This window comes from Pteropus alecto, unplaced genomic scaffold (assembly GCF_000325575.1).
Source record: "Pteropus alecto unplaced genomic scaffold, ASM32557v1 scaffold68, whole genome shotgun sequence".
NCBI lineage: Eukaryota > Metazoa > Chordata > Mammalia > Chiroptera > Pteropodidae > Pteropus > Pteropus alecto.
In genome coordinates, this window is record NW_006441386.1 from 6,581,273 (window position 1) to 6,600,275 (window position 19,003).

At 49.1% G+C, this 19,003-nt stretch overlaps 2 protein-coding genes and 1 non-coding gene across 8 annotated transcripts in view; 1 reads left to right on the forward strand and 2 right to left on the reverse strand.

Moving 5' to 3' along the window:
• STX1A (syntaxin 1A) overlaps positions 1-7,479 on the forward strand; it is a 16,712-nt gene extending 9,233 nt beyond the window's left edge. The window contains exons 4-10 of one of the 4 annotated variants that reach the window (XR_003048374.1): positions 1,915-1,989; positions 2,748-2,821; positions 2,919-3,027; positions 3,124-3,197; positions 3,971-4,108; positions 5,569-5,761; positions 6,080-7,214. Coding sequence is in view for 3 of the 4 variants with exons in the window: in XM_015594702.2 (XP_015450188.1) it covers positions 1,915-1,989; positions 2,748-2,821; positions 2,919-3,027; positions 3,124-3,197; positions 3,971-4,108; positions 5,651-5,761; positions 7,071-7,295 (806 nt within the window). In the remaining variant the exon portion in view is untranslated. Of the gene's footprint in view, positions 1-1,914; positions 1,990-2,747; positions 2,822-2,918; positions 3,028-3,123; positions 3,198-3,970; positions 4,109-5,568; positions 5,795-6,079 lie in introns of those variants that run through there. The other 3 variants (XM_015594702.2, XM_015594703.2, XM_015594704.2) reach the window with 3 other exon arrangements.
• Positions 7,480-8,391: 912 nt separating this feature from the next.
• Positions 8,392-18,984, reverse strand: BUD23 (BUD23, rRNA methyltransferase and ribosome maturation factor). Of its 3 annotated transcripts, XR_003048375.1 has the most exons (13): positions 18,880-18,984; positions 18,741-18,778; positions 17,465-17,560; positions 17,291-17,373; positions 17,106-17,202; positions 15,060-15,156; positions 13,954-14,004; positions 13,148-13,233; positions 12,901-12,946; positions 12,686-12,744; positions 10,902-10,959; positions 8,826-8,915; positions 8,656-8,676 (listed from the first exon to the last, which is right to left on the reverse strand). XR_003048375.1 is itself a non-coding variant. In XM_006918553.3 (12 exons), the coding sequence occupies exons 1-12, from the start codon at positions 18,925-18,927 to the stop codon at positions 8,622-8,624; spliced, it is 846 nt and encodes a 281-aa protein (XP_006918615.1). In that variant the 5' UTR covers positions 18,928-18,984; the 3' UTR covers positions 8,392-8,621. The 3 variants fall into 3 exon arrangements, 2 of the variants coding, with proteins under 2 accessions (XP_006918615.1, XP_015450156.1); XM_006918553.3 differs by lacking the exon at positions 10,902-10,959 and having other exon boundaries at positions 8,392-8,676; XM_015594670.1 differs by lacking the exons at positions 10,902-10,959; positions 18,880-18,984 and having other exon boundaries at positions 8,392-8,676; positions 18,697-18,778.
• LOC112485299 lies at positions 9,345-9,477 on the reverse strand. The gene has a single exon (XR_003048400.1).
• Positions 18,985-19,003: the final 19 nt, after the last annotated feature.

Consider the following 19,003-nt stretch of genomic DNA (forward strand, 5'->3'; position numbering starts at 1 on the left):
ATGCAGGCCCGAGGTCCCCTCCCTTGGAGGGGGCTTACCCTCAGCCCCAGGGAGGCAGTGACAGGGCCCGGAGCTCACAGCCTGCCACCCACGGCACCTAGGACTTCCTTTCAGTATCATCTCTAGCACTACCTCCCTGTCTATGGCCCCTCACTCCCGGGCCCATAGGCATCTTCAAGCATCCAGGAAAAAATCTCTTCACACCCCCAAAGTGTGTTTGAACCCGAGGCCAATGCCACACCAACCGCTCAGAGCCAGGCTCTTATAAGGCAAAATGAGTCAGCTGGGAGCCAGAGTAACTGTCCGAGGAAGGGGTAGAAAGAAGGGGACCACCCCAAGCAGGGCATACATCCAGTGCAGTCATCATGCTTCACTCCTCTTCCCAGAGGCTTGTCTGGAATGGCAACACGTGACATGGTTTGTCTGTGTGCCCATCTATATCTGGGTCAGTGTGTGTCCTCGGTGGGTAACTCCTGGTGAGCAGGAAGGTGACTGCAGGGCAGGAACTATAAAGAGCCTCTTACCTGCTGGAAGGTGGGGTGGCATGGGGCAGCAGAGCTGCCTAGCTTCTCCCCTCAGCTTCTTTGTGCCACCTTCAGCACTTCTCCCCATGTCATATAGTCAGTAGTGACCAGTTCAGAATTGCCACCTGTGAGCGGAGCAGTCAGGAGCTCACTGGTGTGGGCTGAGTAAAGGTAACGCTTCTAGGGCAGAGATGAGCAGAGTTAAGGAGGAATCACAGGGAAAGATGGCAGTAAGTGGGGGGCTTTCCTGGGCTGAGGCTTGCTCTGCCTCCTCTGGGGGCTGCCATCCGGCTGGGCTATTTTGGGTCTGAACTAAAAAGGGTGAGACGTCAGAGCAGCTGGTAACCAAGTTTTCCTTTGTTCATACAAATGAGGCATTCTCCTCCACCCCTTGAAGCCCTCCACTCCACCTCACTTGGGAGTGGCCCCACCTGATCATCTACTGTAAACACCCCTCCCCAGTCCCCTACAGAAGCAACCCCAGCACTGGAGGCAAGCAGAGGGCAGATGAGAAAGGTTGCAGCCAGGAGCTCAGTTGTGTTTTCTCCAGAGGGTGGAGTCCTGGGGGCTGCCCTGAGGCTGGGGCCCATTGCTCCACCAAGCACCCCAGAAGGAAACAGCCACATTGCTCCACTTTGCCAGGTAACCCCGCACAGGGAATGGGGCAAGCTAAGCACCCCCATAGCCTCTGCAAGCTTCAGGGAGATAGTTCTAGTTGGAACAAGGTCCAGCTTCACCCTCTCATAGGCCCAGCTGCCTGCTACCTCCAGGGCCAACTGTACTCCAGGGGGCCCACCTCTTTGAAGCTCTTCTCTATCAGCTCTCACTCAGGCCAGGTGCCTCCTGCCCTCATCCACCCACTGGGCACTTAGTAGTTGGCATCCACTGAGCTCAGCACCTGGGGAAAAGGGCTTTGTGAGTAGATAAAGGTCTGCCCCACCCAGGGTGCTTGACGTGGAGACGCTTCCGTCTCCATGGCCCCTGGCCCTGTCAGCCCACTGGCTGGATGCTTACCACCAGGTAATGCTAGGTGAGCCTGCACCCCCCACCTTCGACTCAAGCAAGTATCAAGTAAATGCTCCCCAGTGCCAACTCTAGCATCACCAGCTGCTCTACAATTATTTCTGCCTTAAATTTAGACCCATCTGTTATCTGCAGGGGGTGGGGAAGCCAGTGAAAGAAAAAGGGAGGCTCCTTGGAAGGCAATACAAGAGGGTGTGAAGCTGCAGCTGGTATGGCCCTGGCCCAGGATTGGAGGGGCAGGCAGAGCCTTAGCCAGGGAAGAAGGGAGACCCACGACGCAGGGTCTTCCCAGAGCACCCCATCAATGGGCCTCAATATCAGCATTGGGGAATCCAGGGTATCAACCCCTACCCTTCTGCTTCCCCAGAGACGAAGGAGGAGCTGGAGGAGCTCATGTCTGACATAAAGAAGACAGCAAACAAAGTGCGCTCCAAGTTGAAGAGTGAGTCTGGGCTCTAGTCTTGTCTAGAGTGGGAGGCACCAGAGGCCTGCTTCCTCCATGTAGCTCACGGGGTTTCACCAGCTCTGAGGGGGTACATTGGATCTTGCTTTCCTTTATGAGACTGCCATCATTTGCCATTCACTCAGCAGCTACTTGGCAGGCCTATTTGTGCCAGGCTTTGGGCTGGGCCTTGGGACAGATGCCTGAGGCTTCATCTTGGGGAGTGCTCTACTCTGGGCACTGTCCCCCACTTTACCTAAAGAGGGTTAGAGGAGTGGCCAGAACTGCTCGGTCCCAGACAGAAACCCGCATGTGCTTTGTGAGCACAGACATACACATCCAGAATGCAGACCTAGGAGCCACTTGCCCCACATGTTGCAGCCCCTGGCCCTCACCACTCAGGGCATGGCACCTTGTTGGGTATACAGCCTTTCTGAGCAGGAGAGAGACCAGGTGGGCTTGAGCCACCAGGCCTAGCATATAGCACATGCTCACATGCACACAGCTTGGTGTGTGCCTGAGGCCTCACAAGTAGGTGTGCGTATGTGCACACACCTATACATGCATCATGCTTGGAAAAGCCCTTGTTGCCCCTCTTCCATCAGTGCCTGGCTTTCCCTCTTGCTGTTTCTGGTGTGACCTCATAGGCCACACGAGTCCCCTAGTGGGAGGGTCCTGAGCCAGATCCTGGGTGTGTGGGTTGGGGGTCAGTGGTGAATGGAGGCAGATTATGGCTTAGCAGCCATCTATTCCCCTAGGCATCGAGCAAAGCATTGAGCAGGAAGAAGGCCTGAATCGCTCATCTGCTGACCTAAGGATCCGGAAGACGCAGGTGTGGGCTGGGACTCTGGGGCAGGCAGCTGGTGTCTGAGGCTCTGGGACCCTGTGGGGCTGGGCCTGACACCTGCACCCCTATCTCGGATCCCCAGCACTCTACGCTGTCCCGGAAGTTTGTGGAGGTCATGTCTGAGTACAACGCAACACAGTCTGACTATCGGGAGCGCTGCAAGGGCCGCATCCAGAGGCAGCTGGAGATCAGTAAGCTGAGGGGGTGGAGCTGGGGCTGAGGGTCAGAGCCAGGCCCCGGCTGAACTCCCTGGGGAGGGCTGTGCTCAGTGTGACCCCTGCTTGCAGCTGGCAGGACCACAACCAGTGAGGAGCTGGAAGACATGCTGGAGAGTGGGAACCCGGCCATCTTTGCCTCTGGAGTGAGTGTGGACACCACCCCTCCCACAGGGTGCCCTCATACCATGACCCTGGTGTATGAGCTAAATGCTTGATCTGGACCGTTTTGGACACAGCTTCCTAGTGAAGCAGGTTTTAGAGAAGGCCAGATCCCAAAGAGGGAGAGAGACCAGGTCGAGGTCATATAAATGTTAGTGGCAAAGGTCTCCTGGTTTCTCCCAGTTGGGTCCACTTCCTTGCTACCCCTACCCATTTCCACTGGCTAGGGCCTCCTCCCACCATCCTCAGGACCTTTTTCCCCTCCTGGAGGACACAGTGCCCTTGGCTGTCCCTACATTCAAGTGAAGCTCTGTGCTCTGTCAGGCAAGGGACTTCCTGAAGTAGATGGCACACAAGTAGGGAGGCAGTTTAAGGACATGGGTTCCAGGAGGAGAGAGGGGACAAGCAGCTACATTCAGTGCAGGAAGAACAGGAGGAGAAGGGATGGGAGAAAGGCAGTTCAAGGCCTGGATCCACTGGGCAGTCTCTTGGGTTCTGTACAATGCTGGTAATAAGTACTACTTAGCAGTTACCAAGTACAGGTAGGCAGTGTTATAGGTAGGAAATCGAGTCTCAGAGAAGTTAGGTAATAGCTAGTAAGAGCCGAACAGAAAGTGGAGGGAGGGCTGCGGCTGAGGCATTCTACTCAGGCCACTGCCCATGCCAGCTGTGTTCGCATTTGGCCTCTTGCTGTCCTGGTCCCCATCCCCGTCCCCTCAAGGCACCTGGGTCTCAGCCCACTGCTCCCATCTCCTAGATCATCATGGACTCCAGTATCTCGAAGCAGGCCCTGAGCGAAATTGAGACGCGGCACAGTGAGATCATCAAGCTGGAGAACAGCATCCGTGAACTGCACGACATGTTCATGGACATGGCCATGCTTGTGGAGAGCCAGGTGAGTGCCCAGGGCCCTACTGCTCCCCACCACCAGCCCACAGCAACACCCAGGGCTGCACTAACCCCAACCATTTCTGCCCGACATGCTGCCCTACCTGGGAGGGACCGAGTCTTCAGGTAATTAACCACCTGTTAAAACTGCCCCCAAGGACTCACCCACCTTGAAGGACCCTCTCTAGGCAATGCATGGCTTTGCTTTGCCCTCCAGGACTCAGGCCCTGCATGGCCCAACCCACCTTGTCCTGACTCATCCACAGCTGTCTTGTCATGTGGGCACTGTGGTTGGTCATTTCCTAGGAGCTGGAAGTATAGCAGTGACCAGGACAGTTAAAGGCCTGCTTCCTGGAGCTAATGTCTGTTGGGTGAAAGGGCAACATAAGTAAAGACAACTGGAATATTCTCCAGTTGTGCAAGGTGCTCAGGAGGTATTAGAAGGTGGCATTGTGATAGAGCGGCAGTTCTCAAACTTGAAAGTGCCCAAGAATCACTTGGAGGACTTGTTTTCTTGTAAATTTCCCTGTTCGGATCCCCATTCCCAGAGATTAGTAGGTTGGGGTGGGAGCCCATGAATTAGCATTTCTAACATGCTCAAGGGTGATGCTGATGCTCCTAGTCTAAGAGCCATACTTGGAGTACTACTGTGATAGTCACTGAGGCGGCCACTTTGGATGGAATATTTAGGGAAGGCCTGAGGGAGTGGTGTTTGAGCTCTGGAGACTTCTCAGGGGAAAAGTGAAGAGTTGGCCCAGGCAGAGGGACCAATAATATCATGGTCCTTATTTGAGGAGGAGAAAGGAGAGGCAGTTGGAGATGAGGTAGACGGGGGCCTTGGCAGGTATTAGGCACCTAGAGTCTTTTCTAGATTGGAGGGTCTGAAGTATAAGAGTGGCGTGACCCGAGTTGGGAAGCACAGAGGCCATGAAAAGGCCATTGTTGCTATCGAGTGAAAGACTATGGTGACATGGACACCCATGGGAGCAGTGAACTTAGAGCTGTCAGTTGTCAGCATGCCACTGCTGGGAGTCTTGGGCAGTGTCATGGTCGGAGTGGCCTCTGCAGGCTGCATGGGACCAGATTGCAGTGCCCAAGAGTGCTGTGGAGCTGGGCAGGGAGGGTCTTAAGGTTGAAGACAGAAGACAGCTGGACAGAACCATCATGCCTGAGGAGGATGGAATGAGGGGCTCACCATGGTCACCTATGAGCTATGGCCGACTCTAGCCCACTCCTTCATCTGTCCCTGCCTTCATCTGCCCAGCACTGTCTTCTGTCTGGCACCAATGGTCAGGGTCCCAGCTGAGCATTCTCTGCATGATCCCCACACCCTTGGCTGAGACTGCATGGCCAGTTCCCTCCCAAGATGGCTGCTCTATGGGGTGAGGCGGGAGCTGCCCAGAATGCCTGGCATAGATGAGAAACTGTACCCCATCCTCCTCACACCCCACTTTGTTCTGACCTCAGGATGCTTTCCCGAAGTCCTTCCCAAAGCCCATCCTGACCCTAAGCGGGGCCATCTGGAACTCGGGCGCCCCTGGCTCTGCAGGGGGAAATGATTGACAGGATCGAGTACAATGTGGAGCACTCAGTGGACTATGTGGAGAGGGCTGTGTCTGACACCAAGAAGGCAGTCAAGTACCAAAGCAAGGCACGCCGGGTAAGAATCCCTAACTCTACCCAAACTTACCCCCACCCCACCCACCTGAGTGGTTACAGATCTCTCCCCACTCTGCCTCTATCCCACCTCTGTGCTGAGCACAGCCTCACCCAAGTCTCCCAGGCCTTCAGTGCCTCATTATAACAACCCCCCCAAACCAGTTTCAGGCCATCACCTTCCCTTCCCATTCGGCAGCCCCCTCTCCAGTCCCCTCTCCAACAGCCCAAGCCCCTCAAAGCTCTGCCCAGAGGCCCAGTCTCCCTCCCAGCTCCAGCCACTCCCACACTGAGGCCTTTCTTTCCTGCTTCTCTGGTGCAGAAGAAGATCATGATCATCATCTGCTGTGTGATCCTGGGCATTGTCATTGCCTCCATCTTTGGAGGCATTTTTGGATAGAAATCACCTTACTTGCCACTCCACTCTGGATGGTCCACCCTGAGGAGGCCCCCTTGGCTGCTGCCATCCTCTGGCTTGGAGCCCCCACCTTCTCACTCCATAATGCTCCTTTCACTGCCATGGGAACCTCCATACCCACCCTGCCCTGAGCCATTGTGTGCATGATCTTTGTAACAGTGTGCGTCTGTACAGAAGAGACAGGGGAGCTAGGCTGGGAAAAAGCCAGCAGGATGAGGATGGGTCAGCAAGGGACAAACCCGGGCCCTGGCCACCTCACCCTTCCCAAGCAGGGCTGCCCAAGATAGCCATGCTTCCCTTCCCCTGCTTTCAGTAATTCCACTCTTGACCTGTGGTCTACCCTCTCTGGGAATCAAGGCTCTTTGTACTCCAACTTTGCCTCCTACTGACCCACCCATCTGCCCTGTTCTCTCCAGCTGTCCCCCTAAGCCCAGCCCCCTGAGGGGTAGGGACCAGCTGGCCACATGGTGCTGCTTTTCAGGTTAGGGGAAGGATAGCCCTGAGAGACAGCCCAGCTCTAAGCCTCTAATAGCTGATCACTGCCAGGGAGGCTCAGGGTACCGTGGCCAAGTGGCTCCTGGCCATGTCAAGACCAGGCTCCCTCCCCTACCTAGGGACGGAGTCCAACAGGTCTTCAGCTGCCTCAACCTCCCTTCCCACATTCCTACAGTCCCAGGAGCAATCCCTTTGGGCTGTGCCTGACTCCAGGTTAAAATTCTGGAAGAGAGGCTGACTAGTAGTACCTGGTCTTCAGCCACCCTTGGAGCTACGGAGGCAGAGCAGGCCCCAGTCAGGTCAAGCCTGCAGCCTGGGCCAGCCATTCTCCCCAGCAGGCCTTAGCGGGGTCCTCAAGCCATTGTGTTGCATGTTTGGTCCCTGCTCTCTTGTGCTCCAGCAAGTCAGATGCCACTTCAGGCCTGCAATCACATCCTGCCCTTGCTGTTTCACATTGATGTGCCACGAGTGTCAGGTGTCTTGGATGCAGTATTCAGCAGCCAGCCAGGGAGGGAGTACCTCCCTCCCCACCATCCTGGGGCTTCTCAAGTCAAACGTATCACCATTTCAAGACCCCTCTTCCTTGTTGATAGGCAAGGAGTGTGCATGCAAGTGCATGCAATAGGGGATGGGGCCATGTCCAAGCCCACCTTCCCTCAGCTTTGCTCCTGCCCAGTGACTGTGACCACTGTCCGTATTGCCTTTAACAGCGACTTCCTTTCCCTCCTTGACCCCTTCACCAAAGGTCTCGGTACAACCAGCTGCCCATTTTGTGAAATTTTTATGTAGATTAAACATTTGTATCTGTACTATGCCTCCGTTCTAAGTTTCTTACAATGTCATGGCCTTAGAACTTGAGGGTGAATGTGTTTAGCACTAAGGGGAAGGGGCTCAGAGGCAAAGGATTCTAATCTCCTCTTTCAGCCTTCGACTTCCAGACCCCTCTGGCCCTTCCACCACAGCCTGAATGTCTCAACTCCTGATCAAATCCTGATGTCTGTTCTATACACTGGGTTCAGATCTCAGACTTTCTCAGAAGTTGCAAGTACCCAGAGGGCCCATCTTATCAGTCTACTAGACCAGTGGTCCCCAACCTTTTTGGCACCAGGGACTGGTGCTCCTATGAGAATGTAATGCCTGATGATCTGAGGTGGAACTGAGATGGTAATGCTAGACCTGGGGAGTGGCTGCATGTATAGATGAAACTTTGCTTGCTGGCCTGTCCCTCACCTCCTGCTGTGTGGCCCAGTTCCTAACAGGCCACACGGCCCCAGGGGTTGGGAATCCCTGTGCTAGACAGTTCCCCACACCCCCCCAGTGTTGGCAGGGCCTGCCTTCTGACCACTAGTGATCAGACAGAAGACAGGCCAAGACAAGCAAGTGCTGGGTTAGTCGGCAACTGCCAATGCAGCTCAGAGATAAAAGTCAACCCAGACCACTGGGCTGGACAATGCCTTCAGACCAGAGGGAAACCAGACACTGGGCAGAGGCCTCAGGCCAACAGGTACCACAGATACATTTCACCCTGCCCATCCTTCCCAACTTTGCCTAGTGTTTTAAGAAACCCTAAATTAAAGCAATCTACCTAGGTTCCTTATAGGTTAAAAAAGTACTTTCATACATTTAAGTTTTTTAAATCTAATTCATATCTGTGCAATCAAGTAGTAACCCGCACCAACACAGGAACTTAGAAATGTGTTTAGGATCAGAGCTGGAAAATATCAGAGTTCCACAAAAAGTGGTTTATTGCTTTTAGAACAAAATAAGATGCTCTCAGAACTTCGTTTAATGAAAACACTTAGAACTTTTTAAAACTTTTCTAAAACAATTTTGTCAGCTAATGAAGTAGGCACTTCAATATAGAAAACTTTCCAGAGGCAACTGCCTTGGCTGAATGGCACAGCTCACAATGTGTGGACCCCAAGCTGTCCCACTGGATGCAGCTAACTGCTTAGAAGCGGGGCTTGCGATTGCGTCCAGTGTACTGAGTGTCAGGTCTGACTTCCCTGTGGTGAGAAAATAACAAATAGGAAGAAGAGTCAGAAAAAACAAAGAACTCCTGGGACTCCTTCAAATGCAGGTGAGCCTTGGTGAGCCTTTAGTGGCACAGACAGAACCCCCACCCCAGTAGCCTGTCCCCAGCCCAAGTACTCACTTGCCCTGACGTCTGCAGCGATCTTTCTTCTCCAGTACCCACTCACGGCTCTTCTTCACCACCCCCCGCCTTGCAATCTTGTATGGGACCCTGTGCAGGAGAAACAGAAGTGAGCCGATGGATGGGAGGGCCTGGCTGGCACCCAAGTCAATCCAGGCAGGGAAAAATGGTGAGCTTCCCTGATGCCATTATACAACGTAAGTCCTGCTTCTGCACACCTTCATCCTGATAACGTCCACTGGGGTCAAAGCAGTTTTAATAGGAAGGCAGGAGGTGTGAGCCCCACTCACAGGCATCTTTGCGGTAGGTGACCACTTATTGGGTCTGCATACATCCTGCCTATGGGGCTAACAGAAAGGGGACAAGGCTACTTTTGGGGTAACCTAGGCCAGGGTTGGCTCTTAAGAACTTAGCAGTATCCATGGAAAGCCAGAGGCCCCAGGCCCACTGCTGTCACTTAAGGCCCTAGTCTGGTTGTAGGGTCAGCATACCCATCAAGTAGGGGCTCCCAGCAACTACGAATGTCTGAGGTAGGAAAACAGGACTGCCCAGCTCATGGCAGCCCTGACAATAATCCTCAAGGACTGATCTTGGCCTCCAGCCCTGGCTGAGGAGAAAAGAGACCCCCGCACAGCCCCATGGGAGAGAGGCACTGAGAACGGGAAGCCTGGGCTCCCAAACCACATCCCCACCTGGCAGTTAAGATCAAACTGTTTCCAGCATAACACCACACAGGGCTGCTTTCCATTTGAGTGACCATTTCCTGAGCAGCTGCACGCACAGCCAATAGATGTTCTACAATGGCTATGAACCAGCTTGCCCTTGAACAGCACGTGGCTGGGCTGTAGCAGACCACCTACAATCGGCAAAGTTTGTGGAAAGAGGCCCAGGAGCTGCTAAGGGAGTGATGGGAAAGGAAAAGCAGAGTGTGGAAAACGAGAGTGCCACGAGATAAGCTGGTCTCTCTACAGGCAGATGATGGAGGCAGCATTCCAGAGAACAAGCAATATGTGAAAATGAGACACTGAAAAAAATGAAGGAAAAGGTCAGGGAACAGAAGAGTCCTGTGTGCCTGAGTCACAGGTATGAGAAGGGGAAGCGTCCAAGTGAGAGTCTGAGGGTCTGTGAAGGATTGAGTAATTCATCTCCTGCAAATTTCCTCCCTGCTGAGGACCAGTAGAAGCCGGACTGCATGACAAACCCTTTCTGCTACTATTTCTGATCTGTTCTAACAAGTCAGAATCATTAAAAAAAAAAATCTCAGAATCTCACTTGGCTGGGCCAGTTCACAGAGGTGTAAACACTGGTGAAGAGTGTGCCCTCCCTTCAGTAAACAGTGGGTAATCGGTGACATTTTATACCAAAGGAATGACACAACATGGTCTAGACTTTAGGGTATTGAGGGGCAGTGGTTCATGAAGGAAACTTAAGAGGGTCCACAACTAGGGGGCCAAGTGTAAAGCAGGAAGCAGCTACAAACTAGGATCTAGGTATGCACGACTAATCCCCATGAGTCTATAAAAATGACAAGCTGTACGGTATAGTAAACGGGGCAGGATGTGAGCCACAGAAGGAACAATGGAAAAGAGTCATCAAGGGAAATAAAAGGGAGCAAGTGAAGATGGTGTGGCCCAGAAGAGACCACAAGTGCCAGAAAAGAAGTGGTGGTCAGCAATGGCAAATGCCAGAGGTGGACTGAGCCTTTTAAGAGAGTGGTTTAGGAGAGGCTGGGTGTAGGCTGGGTGGCAAGAATTAAAAAATGCACAGGTGAAACAAAATTAATGCAGAAAGAAATGTAGGTTAGAGATAAACTAGGTAAAGGTTTAAAAAACTTTTCGATTCAACTATTTAAGTGGCCTGAATGTAATTTGATGGAAGTGATAGTTATCGGAGAAGCTCAATGATCCTCCCCTCCCCAAATCTGAAGACTTGAATAGTAAGAGCCTGCAGAACTGGGGGAGACAAGGTCTGTGCTGAGTCCTATACAAACATGCGCTCAACACACTTCCCAAGTGGATGACATTATCACCACTGTTTAAATAGATGAGAAATGGATGCTCAGGTCACACAACTTACCCAAGTTTACAGTTAGGACATGTCGTCTGTAGACACCGGTGTGAGGACAAGAGGGATCCTAAGATGGATGGAGGGAGTTAAACAACATGTACTTCCGTGAAGTAGGAGATGGGACCACTCACTGGGAGCAACTGATGGGTGTCTCACAACAGGAAACATCTAGAAGAGTCCCTAAGTCTCCATGAGGAATAGGCTAAGGAAGCTAAGACAGATGACTACTGAGGGTCAAGTGGTCAGACACCATGATACTGTAGTGGATATGAGGAATACTCATGATTTTCACTACTGGTGGGCCTTCCAAACTCATTCATTCTCTGCCCATTTTTCCTCTTAAAAAAGTCTTCAAAGTCCTGAGACCTTCCACTCATATCCATTAGAACTAAGAGAAAACCTCCTCCTTCACTATCTTATAAACAATTATTTATTCAACAAACATTGAATACCTTTCACTAACAAGATACTCTTCTGATGTCAGGAATATAAAACCAGTTCCCACCAAGTTTTCATTCTAGTTGGGGATACAAATAACCAAGTAAACAAATACACGATTCACAGTAGTTAAAGATGTCAAAGAAAATAAAGAATAAACAGGAACACGGCAAGATATTTTTTTAAAAAAATCAAAGAAAAAGGAAAGAATCCGTCTTGCTGCAGCGCAGAAAAGAAAATGGAGAGAAGCAAAGACTAAAAGCAAGGAGACAAGAGAGGCAGCTTTCAGTAATATAGGAAAGAATGGTGGTGACTTAAGACAAGGTGGGAATGAGGAAAGGGTTGGAAGTGGTACACTGAAGCGAAGGGTGCAGGACTTGCCGATGGACTGACTGGATATGAGATGTAAGGAAGACAGGAATGATTGAGAATGGTAAAGAATGGAGAAAAGCAGTTTAGGGGTAAAAACCAAGAGCTCAGTTTTGCTCAAGACATCTGTGGGAATTTCAGGTATGGATACTTAGAGGGCAGTTTGGAACTCAGAGGTAGGATTGAGACCAAGGATATAAATCTGGGAGTTAAGAACCAATAGTTGGTATTTAAGGCAGCACGGAGAGAGAAGGGGTCCAGGCTGGACCCCAGAGTGCTCTAGAGGAGGGGGCCAGCAGAGTGGACTGAGAAGGAACAGTGAGGCTAAGAGAAAACCAAGATAGTGAGTGGGAAGCCAAGTGAGGAAAGTCTTAAGCGAGTTATTGGCTGTATCAGCTGAGCCTACTGAGAAAGCAAGTTAAGAACAGAGTAGGAAAAAAAAGACTGAGAAATGACCATAGATTTGGCACAAAAGGGTGGTGGTGGCCTTGGCAAAAGCAATTTGAAATGAGTAAGCATGAGCCAAGAAAGAGGACTGAGAGAATGGTAGGGGAGGAAACAAGAAGCAAGTAGGAGTTTTGTGATAGGAAAGAAGATAAACAGGGTGGTAGCTAGGAGGTGTTATGGGGTTAACTGAGGATCTTTTTGAAAATGGGAGAAATTGTGCAGCACACTTGTATGCTTATGGGAATGGCCCAGGAAAATAGAGATAAAGGAAAGGAAGAGCCAAAGGAGCCAAGAGAGGATGGGCTCCAGACAGGGGTGGAAGAGGCAGCCTCAGGGAAGGACAGGCAGAACAGATACAGTCTCAAGGGGTTCCCTGGTTCCATTACCACCTTGATGTCACCACTACATATGAACCCGAGACTTGGTGAAAGCAGAGAGAAATGGAGTAGTCTTGCCACCTCCACTTTCCTCTGCCATGTCTAGTAAACTCAGCAGCAACAACCCCCTGCACCTTAAGCAGGGCTGAACAATTGCTTTACCTCTCATTTGTGAATGTAGATTCCCTGGCCTCTTCCTCTTCGTCATTTTCGTTCAGGCCCTGCAGGAACCAAAGTGCTCTTAGATCACTCTGGAGATCTCTTAACCCACCTACCATACATACCCCAGAAGGCCTGAGCCCTTCCAACTGGTACTAGGTTCAGCCCCACAAGACGGGAACCCAAAAGACATGGGGCTGCAAATCAGGGTCCCTCACCTTTGGCAGAAAGGTTGATGGTCCAGAAAACAAACAGAGGTAAAACCTGAAACAAGAAAGTGCAAGGTGAGGGCTGGACTCACAAAAGCCTTGCAAGGCAAGGCAAGTCCTCACCCTCCCTTCCATAAACAGGTGCAGAAAGTCAGGGCCTCCTACATGCATCCTGGGGACCCAATCCAACACTACTGTCAACACCACCACCCTCTCTCCAACATCATAGGCAGCACACTGGCCCCCAAGCACTCACTTCTTTGCTTTGGCACTGTTGGGGTAGTCCACCACCACACCACCAGTGAAGCCAGCCTTGATGGCCTGGGTTGTGATCAGCTCCAACTGCGGAGAGAACAGCGATGAGTCATGCAGGGAGGATGGTGGAGCAGGGTGCTCCCCCTCGGTCCCCTAAAGAAGCCAGTCTAGTCCCATGATGGACTCTGCCTAGGAGAACTAAAGGTCTTCTTTATCAGACTTCCCAATTCTGAGTCCCCAAAAGCCACACAGAGGAAAGTGCAGGCGAGATGCAGCATACACCTCCCTTGGGAGAATACAGAACAAGCAATTCTCATTTTTTTAGTCCAGGGACCCATCTCCCCACTCAAATATCAGGAAATGAATCGCCACCAATTGGGAAGCAGACTCATTCATTGCATTAGTCAGGAACAGCTCACCCGTCTTTCAGAGTCTACCTCCTACCTCCTCATACCCCACTCCTCCTTCCTATGGCATTACACTCCACAGAACAGACAACTACTGATATCCTCACCCCCAGTAATCAGTAATATTACTAACATCCTAACAACATTACCTGTGATACCATCTTATCTGTCAAGAGAAGAAAAACACCCTACTGTTTCTGCAGACACCATCATTCCTCTTTAGGACATTAGGTTATAAAACATGCCTTCAGGGGCCACAGGGACCACTCTCAGGTACTAATTCCCTCATCTCCCCACCAACCAGCATAAATTTCCTTGTTCTGTCACTTCCCAACAGCAGGAGTTTACCTGTTCTGGATCCCTCCCCATTCCCTGCATCTCCAGTAGCCAAGAGGCTCACCTGCTCTGAGTTCTCAGGGTACAGCTGCAGAACAGCACGGGCTCCACGGACCTACAAGAAACAGAAACATCGCTATCTTACAAATATCCCATGGGGTCAGGACCCAGATAATCCTCCCTTCCTTATTCACTAAGTATTTACTGAGTTCCCACTGTATGCAAGAAACTGTTCTTAGGGATGGGTCTACAGCTGTTAACAAAAGAGATAGCCTTCTGAACTTCAGTCGTGGGGAAAGCAGCTAATTTACAGTAGTGATTAAGTGCCAAAAAAATAAGTACATTAGGACAAAGAATGGTGAATGACTGAAGACTGTTTACTTTTGGTTCAAAGACGGCCATTCTCAGAGGAATGCTTAAGCAGAGACCTGAATATAGTGGAGAGCTGATTATTTAAACCTATACAGGAAATACGTCTCAACAGAGAGGCAAACACAAAGGCCCTCAGAACTTTGGGATTAACCCCAATGCATGAACAGGAGAGAAACCACACCACATAATGCACAGGACCAGCCAGCCATCTGCAGGAACAACCTACCCTAAGAAAGCTAGGGGTAAGGTGGGGAGAACGAGACCAAGAAACACCTGGATCTTTCAAAAAAAAAAATTGAAGAACTCATTTTTAGAACTTAGAATCTCAAACTATCAACTAATCCTGGTAAAAAATAGAAATCAATACCACCAGTTAATAAAGTTAATAAAGGCTCTCTTGGTAGTAACCACCTTGCTCCCCATCTGAGCATCAGCAGTGGGAGGCAGTGATGAGACATGGGCACTCTGGAAGGTGTGCTCTGTGTGGCCTGGACACAATGTCTCATTCCTTACTGTGGAGCCTATATCTCCAAACCAACTTCTGATGAAAATTTCAGCATAAGGGACCCAGGAATTATAATCTATCTCAGATTCTGACATCGGCATCTTCCACGTATCAGCCTACTGAGCTTTCTGTTTGGGCTGAGGTCCTGGACAGAAGCAACCACAGTAAGGTCCCATTACCATATGCAATTCAATCTGAATGGCCTTGCCATGGGATGCCTCTACTTCACTGCTCTACCCACAGGGCAAGGGAGAGACAGGCAGCCAGCCCAGATTGGAAGATCTCATACTCACCAGCACAGAATAAAGAGAAGAAAAAAAGCGGTACAGGCGCTTGGCAGGGATGTCAGATTTCTTGTTAGCATTACAGAGCCACTGCACAGCAGAAATGCTATAAAAAAAAAAAAGTAACCCAGTCAGGAAAGGGACCAGCAACATTGCTCACCCCTGCCCCTTCAGGACTCAAACAGCATATATCCTTGATCTCCAGGTAAAACCCTTCTGCCCATCGCTCCCTTTCTTGGCATATGCTGGTCCATTCCAGGTCACTATTCTACAACACTGGACCAAACAAGGCATACAAAAGGTCAGCATTAACTTCCTTGCAGTCAGTCCAAAGGAACAGCTTCTCAACGTGTTTCTAAATGCATCTCAAGTTCAAAGTTACTCGCCACATCAAGGCACTCTCTGCCACCCACACCTTCATTCCTTTCCTCCAAATCAAGGGAAACATGCTTTATAGTTTTTACACAAAGCCATGTGTTCACTCTCCTCTGAAATCAGTCCCTTCATTTGGTTTAAGTGTCTCCACAATCTTCAAATTTAAAACCTTGAGCAGCTACTATGTCCTCCTTTCTTACATTCACTTTCTCAGTGCTGTGTGCACACATCCACAGAACTCCAAACCCCAGTGGTTTGTTCCACTGCCTCTCCCAGCTTTTACTTCCGTCTACCACTCTCCAAAGCCAGAATTTATACTGTCTCAATTGTTTCCATAACAAGATAACTTATCTCTTCTCTCTACTGATAAATAACCTTCCTAAAACACAAATCTGATCTTGTCACTCCCCAGCTTGTCAACTACTGAATAAAGCCCAAACTTCTTAGGATAGTGTAAAGTCTTTTAGGACCCAACCCCACACAATCTCAACTTCCATGAAATCTCTCATTTGTTCCTATAAATGAGACTCCTTTCTTCAACCACTTTCATGACTTTTGCTCACACTACTCCTTCACTCAAGGCACCCTCTCCTGACTATCCAAATTCCTCCCAGCTTTTAAGGCCCCTCTTCCTTTTTCAAAGCTTTCTTGTGCTTTCTTGCTTTTCTTCACAACTCCGATGCGTCCCATGACTTCCTAGTGCACACCCCACACTCAGCCTGTTTAATCTATCCATGTTTAATAGTACCTAATAAACCATGGAGAATCTTAAAAATAGGGACTGTATTTACACAAAATTCATAGCACCTTGTAAAACATGTTACATATAACAAATGTTTAAAAAAAAAAAAAAGGTAGCCATACCATCTTGCTTAAAAAATAAAAATGACCATTTACTACTAAAACATACAGATCATACCATTGGCCTTTGGTTTTCTGCAGCCTAGAACACCTCATCGAATCGTTACTAAAAACCAATTGCTATACTTGAAATGTCTTCTTTCTCCAATCTTGTTCCCAGATGCAAGTTAATCCCTTACTCTAGAATAAACCTTCAAATTCAATTTCTACTCTCCCAGATCCCTACTCTGAATCCCTACAGCTCAATCTAAAATCACAGGTCTCCCCCAGATAATGATTAAACTATGGTTTCCTCCTCTCCTATTCCGTACCTCCACTCTAGAGACAAAACACTACACAAAATACTGAACAGAACTTACCACAGGAAACAAAGAATTTCATGTTTCTAACAGTAGCTTCAAAGGTCTAAGATTTGTTACCAAAGTACCATGCGCACACTCAAAACTTGACCCTGTTGCCCAAGAAAGGACTCCAGTTTCTGCCACTCTCCACTACAGAATTCTTCCTAAATGCAACAAAATGGCTGCTGGGGCCCACAAGATGGCTCCTAGTGGCTCAGAAGACCACTCCTCCCCTACCACACATACTCAAAGCAGAGAGAATCTATACCAATGGTTCCTGAACTTGGCAGTGCAAGATAATCACAGGATGTTTTCAAAAACAAACAAACAAAAAATACATGTTTTGGGGCCTTACTCTGACCTTATAAATCTAAAAACCCCATGGGATACTATTAAGTATCCCCTATGACTCTGCTGCACAGCCAGGTATGGGAAACACTGGCCTACAGGGCTAAAAACAGAACATGAAGATTCTTACCTGATACATCCATCAAAGGAGCCTGGTTTAAAAGGGATGCCCTGTCCCATGTCCCCTAGAAGCAGGTCTCCCTCTGTATCTCGGTCCAAGGCTGCATCTACATTGGAGAAGAGTGTTGTGAGGGAAACAAACAATATATAGAGCTGCTCTATACTACATCTCACTGTTAAATAGGACGTACTTACCCAGCATGGCAGGGCTGATGTCAATGCCCACCCAATAGTGCCCCTCATCCGAGAGGTAATCTCCACTCAGCCCTGTACCGCAACTGGAAGATACAATCAAATAGGAACTCGACAGTGTGAGTAACAAAGATGCCCCACCACCTGAACAATCTAAACTGAGCCCTAGGATCTCACCCAATATCCAACAGGTAACAGGGCTGATCTTCAGGCAGATAAAGGAGCTCCAACGCTCGCCCAGCCATCTTGGTCTGGATATCAATCATCCGAGAGCTATGAAGGCAGAAACACAAGCGAGTAATAAAAGTTCGGGCTAAAACCACACCCAGACCAAAAAAAGCCAAAAGAGAAAAAGGAACAAGATTCTCTTCCCTGGTCAACAAACTCAACTAAAACTATGTAAAACTATTATGTCCACATAATACATCAACATGTTATTTGTTGTGACACAAATTATAACTGTACCAGGTGCAAAGCTAACGTGAAAGGAACAAATCACTTAGCTAATGACCAACCATTAGGAATTTTCAAATCTATCAGGTTTTGTTGTTGTATTAAGAACATGTTTCTTGGGAGAATTACTCTCATATTAGCATCAACAAAGCACAACAAAAATCTATAGCAGTGCTGTCCATGAGGAATATAATGCAAGCCACACATGACTTTCTAGTAGCCAATTAAAATGAAATTAAATATGTAAATTAACTGTAATAGTTAACCCAACCCAATGTATCTAATATACTTTAGTTAACCCAATGCGCTCAAATTACCTCAATGTTTCAACACATAATTGACGTAAAAAATGATAAATAAAATATTTTACATTTTCAACCTACATAATTCAAACTAGACATGTTTCAAGAAATGGTTGATAGCTACTGGTTACTATATTGAACAGAATATGCCTATAATAGATCTGGCTTTCCAAAGTATCTGGAGAATTTTCAACAGGGTAGTGTTTCAGAAAGAATAGGTCTGGAAGTTTCTGCTCTAGCCTTCACCTATTATGCGACTTTATATAATAAATAACTACTCTCTGTGAAATTCATATACTACACCAACAATTATCACGAGGATTTAATGAGATAATATAGATAGGAACACAAAAGAAGCATTCTATGAATGTTATTTCCCTCCCCACAATAGCACTAATCCCTCAAACGTACCCATTGCCTATTTTATCACATGCTTGATACAAGTTGTCACATTAAACTTTGCAAACAACCTGAAGAAAGTACCTTCGCTCCTCCATTTTAATGCCGAGGTAACTTGAGGCTCAAACGGTTCGGAGATTTAACTAAAGTTGACTTTGCCAGTATAAAAAATGAGATCACCCCAAGTCCCTACCTCCACCCTCCCCTCAAATTCTGCGTGCTTTCCAAGCAATGCCCCATATCAGGGAAACTTGCCGGTTCCCGACCGCCGACGCCGCGCAACATACAAGCTCCCTTACTTGCGCGTGTATTTCCGGGCTTCACTCTTGTCGTAATGCTGAGAGAAAAAGAAAGAGAAGATGGTAGTTGGGGGAGATATCAAAACGCAGAAACCCTAGAAAAGGAAGGGGGGCGGTGCCCGTGAGCCACGGGCCTCACCAGCTCTGGGGGTCCGCGGAGCTCTGGTCTGCGTCGACGACACGCCATCCTCACGCCTGCGCTACACAACTAGCGCGGGCCGCCCCCAGAGCCAGGCTTTTATGTCATCGGCCCCGCGCCTTCT

Excerpts from the sequence above, each read along its gene's own strand:
- BUD23 (XM_006918553.3), bottom strand. The coding sequence starts at position 18,927 with ATGGCGTGTCGTCGACGCAGACCAGAGCTCCGCGGACCCCCAGAGCTG. Across the intron at positions 17,203-17,290 it reads CATCAGCCCTGCCATGCTGG|ATGCAGCCTTGGACCGAGAT; the intron begins GTAAGTACGTCC and ends TCTCCAATGTAG. Across the intron at positions 13,234-13,953 it reads ACCCTGAGAACTCAGAGCAG|TTGGAGCTGATCACAACCCA; the intron begins GTGAGCCTCTTG and ends TTCTCTCCGCAG.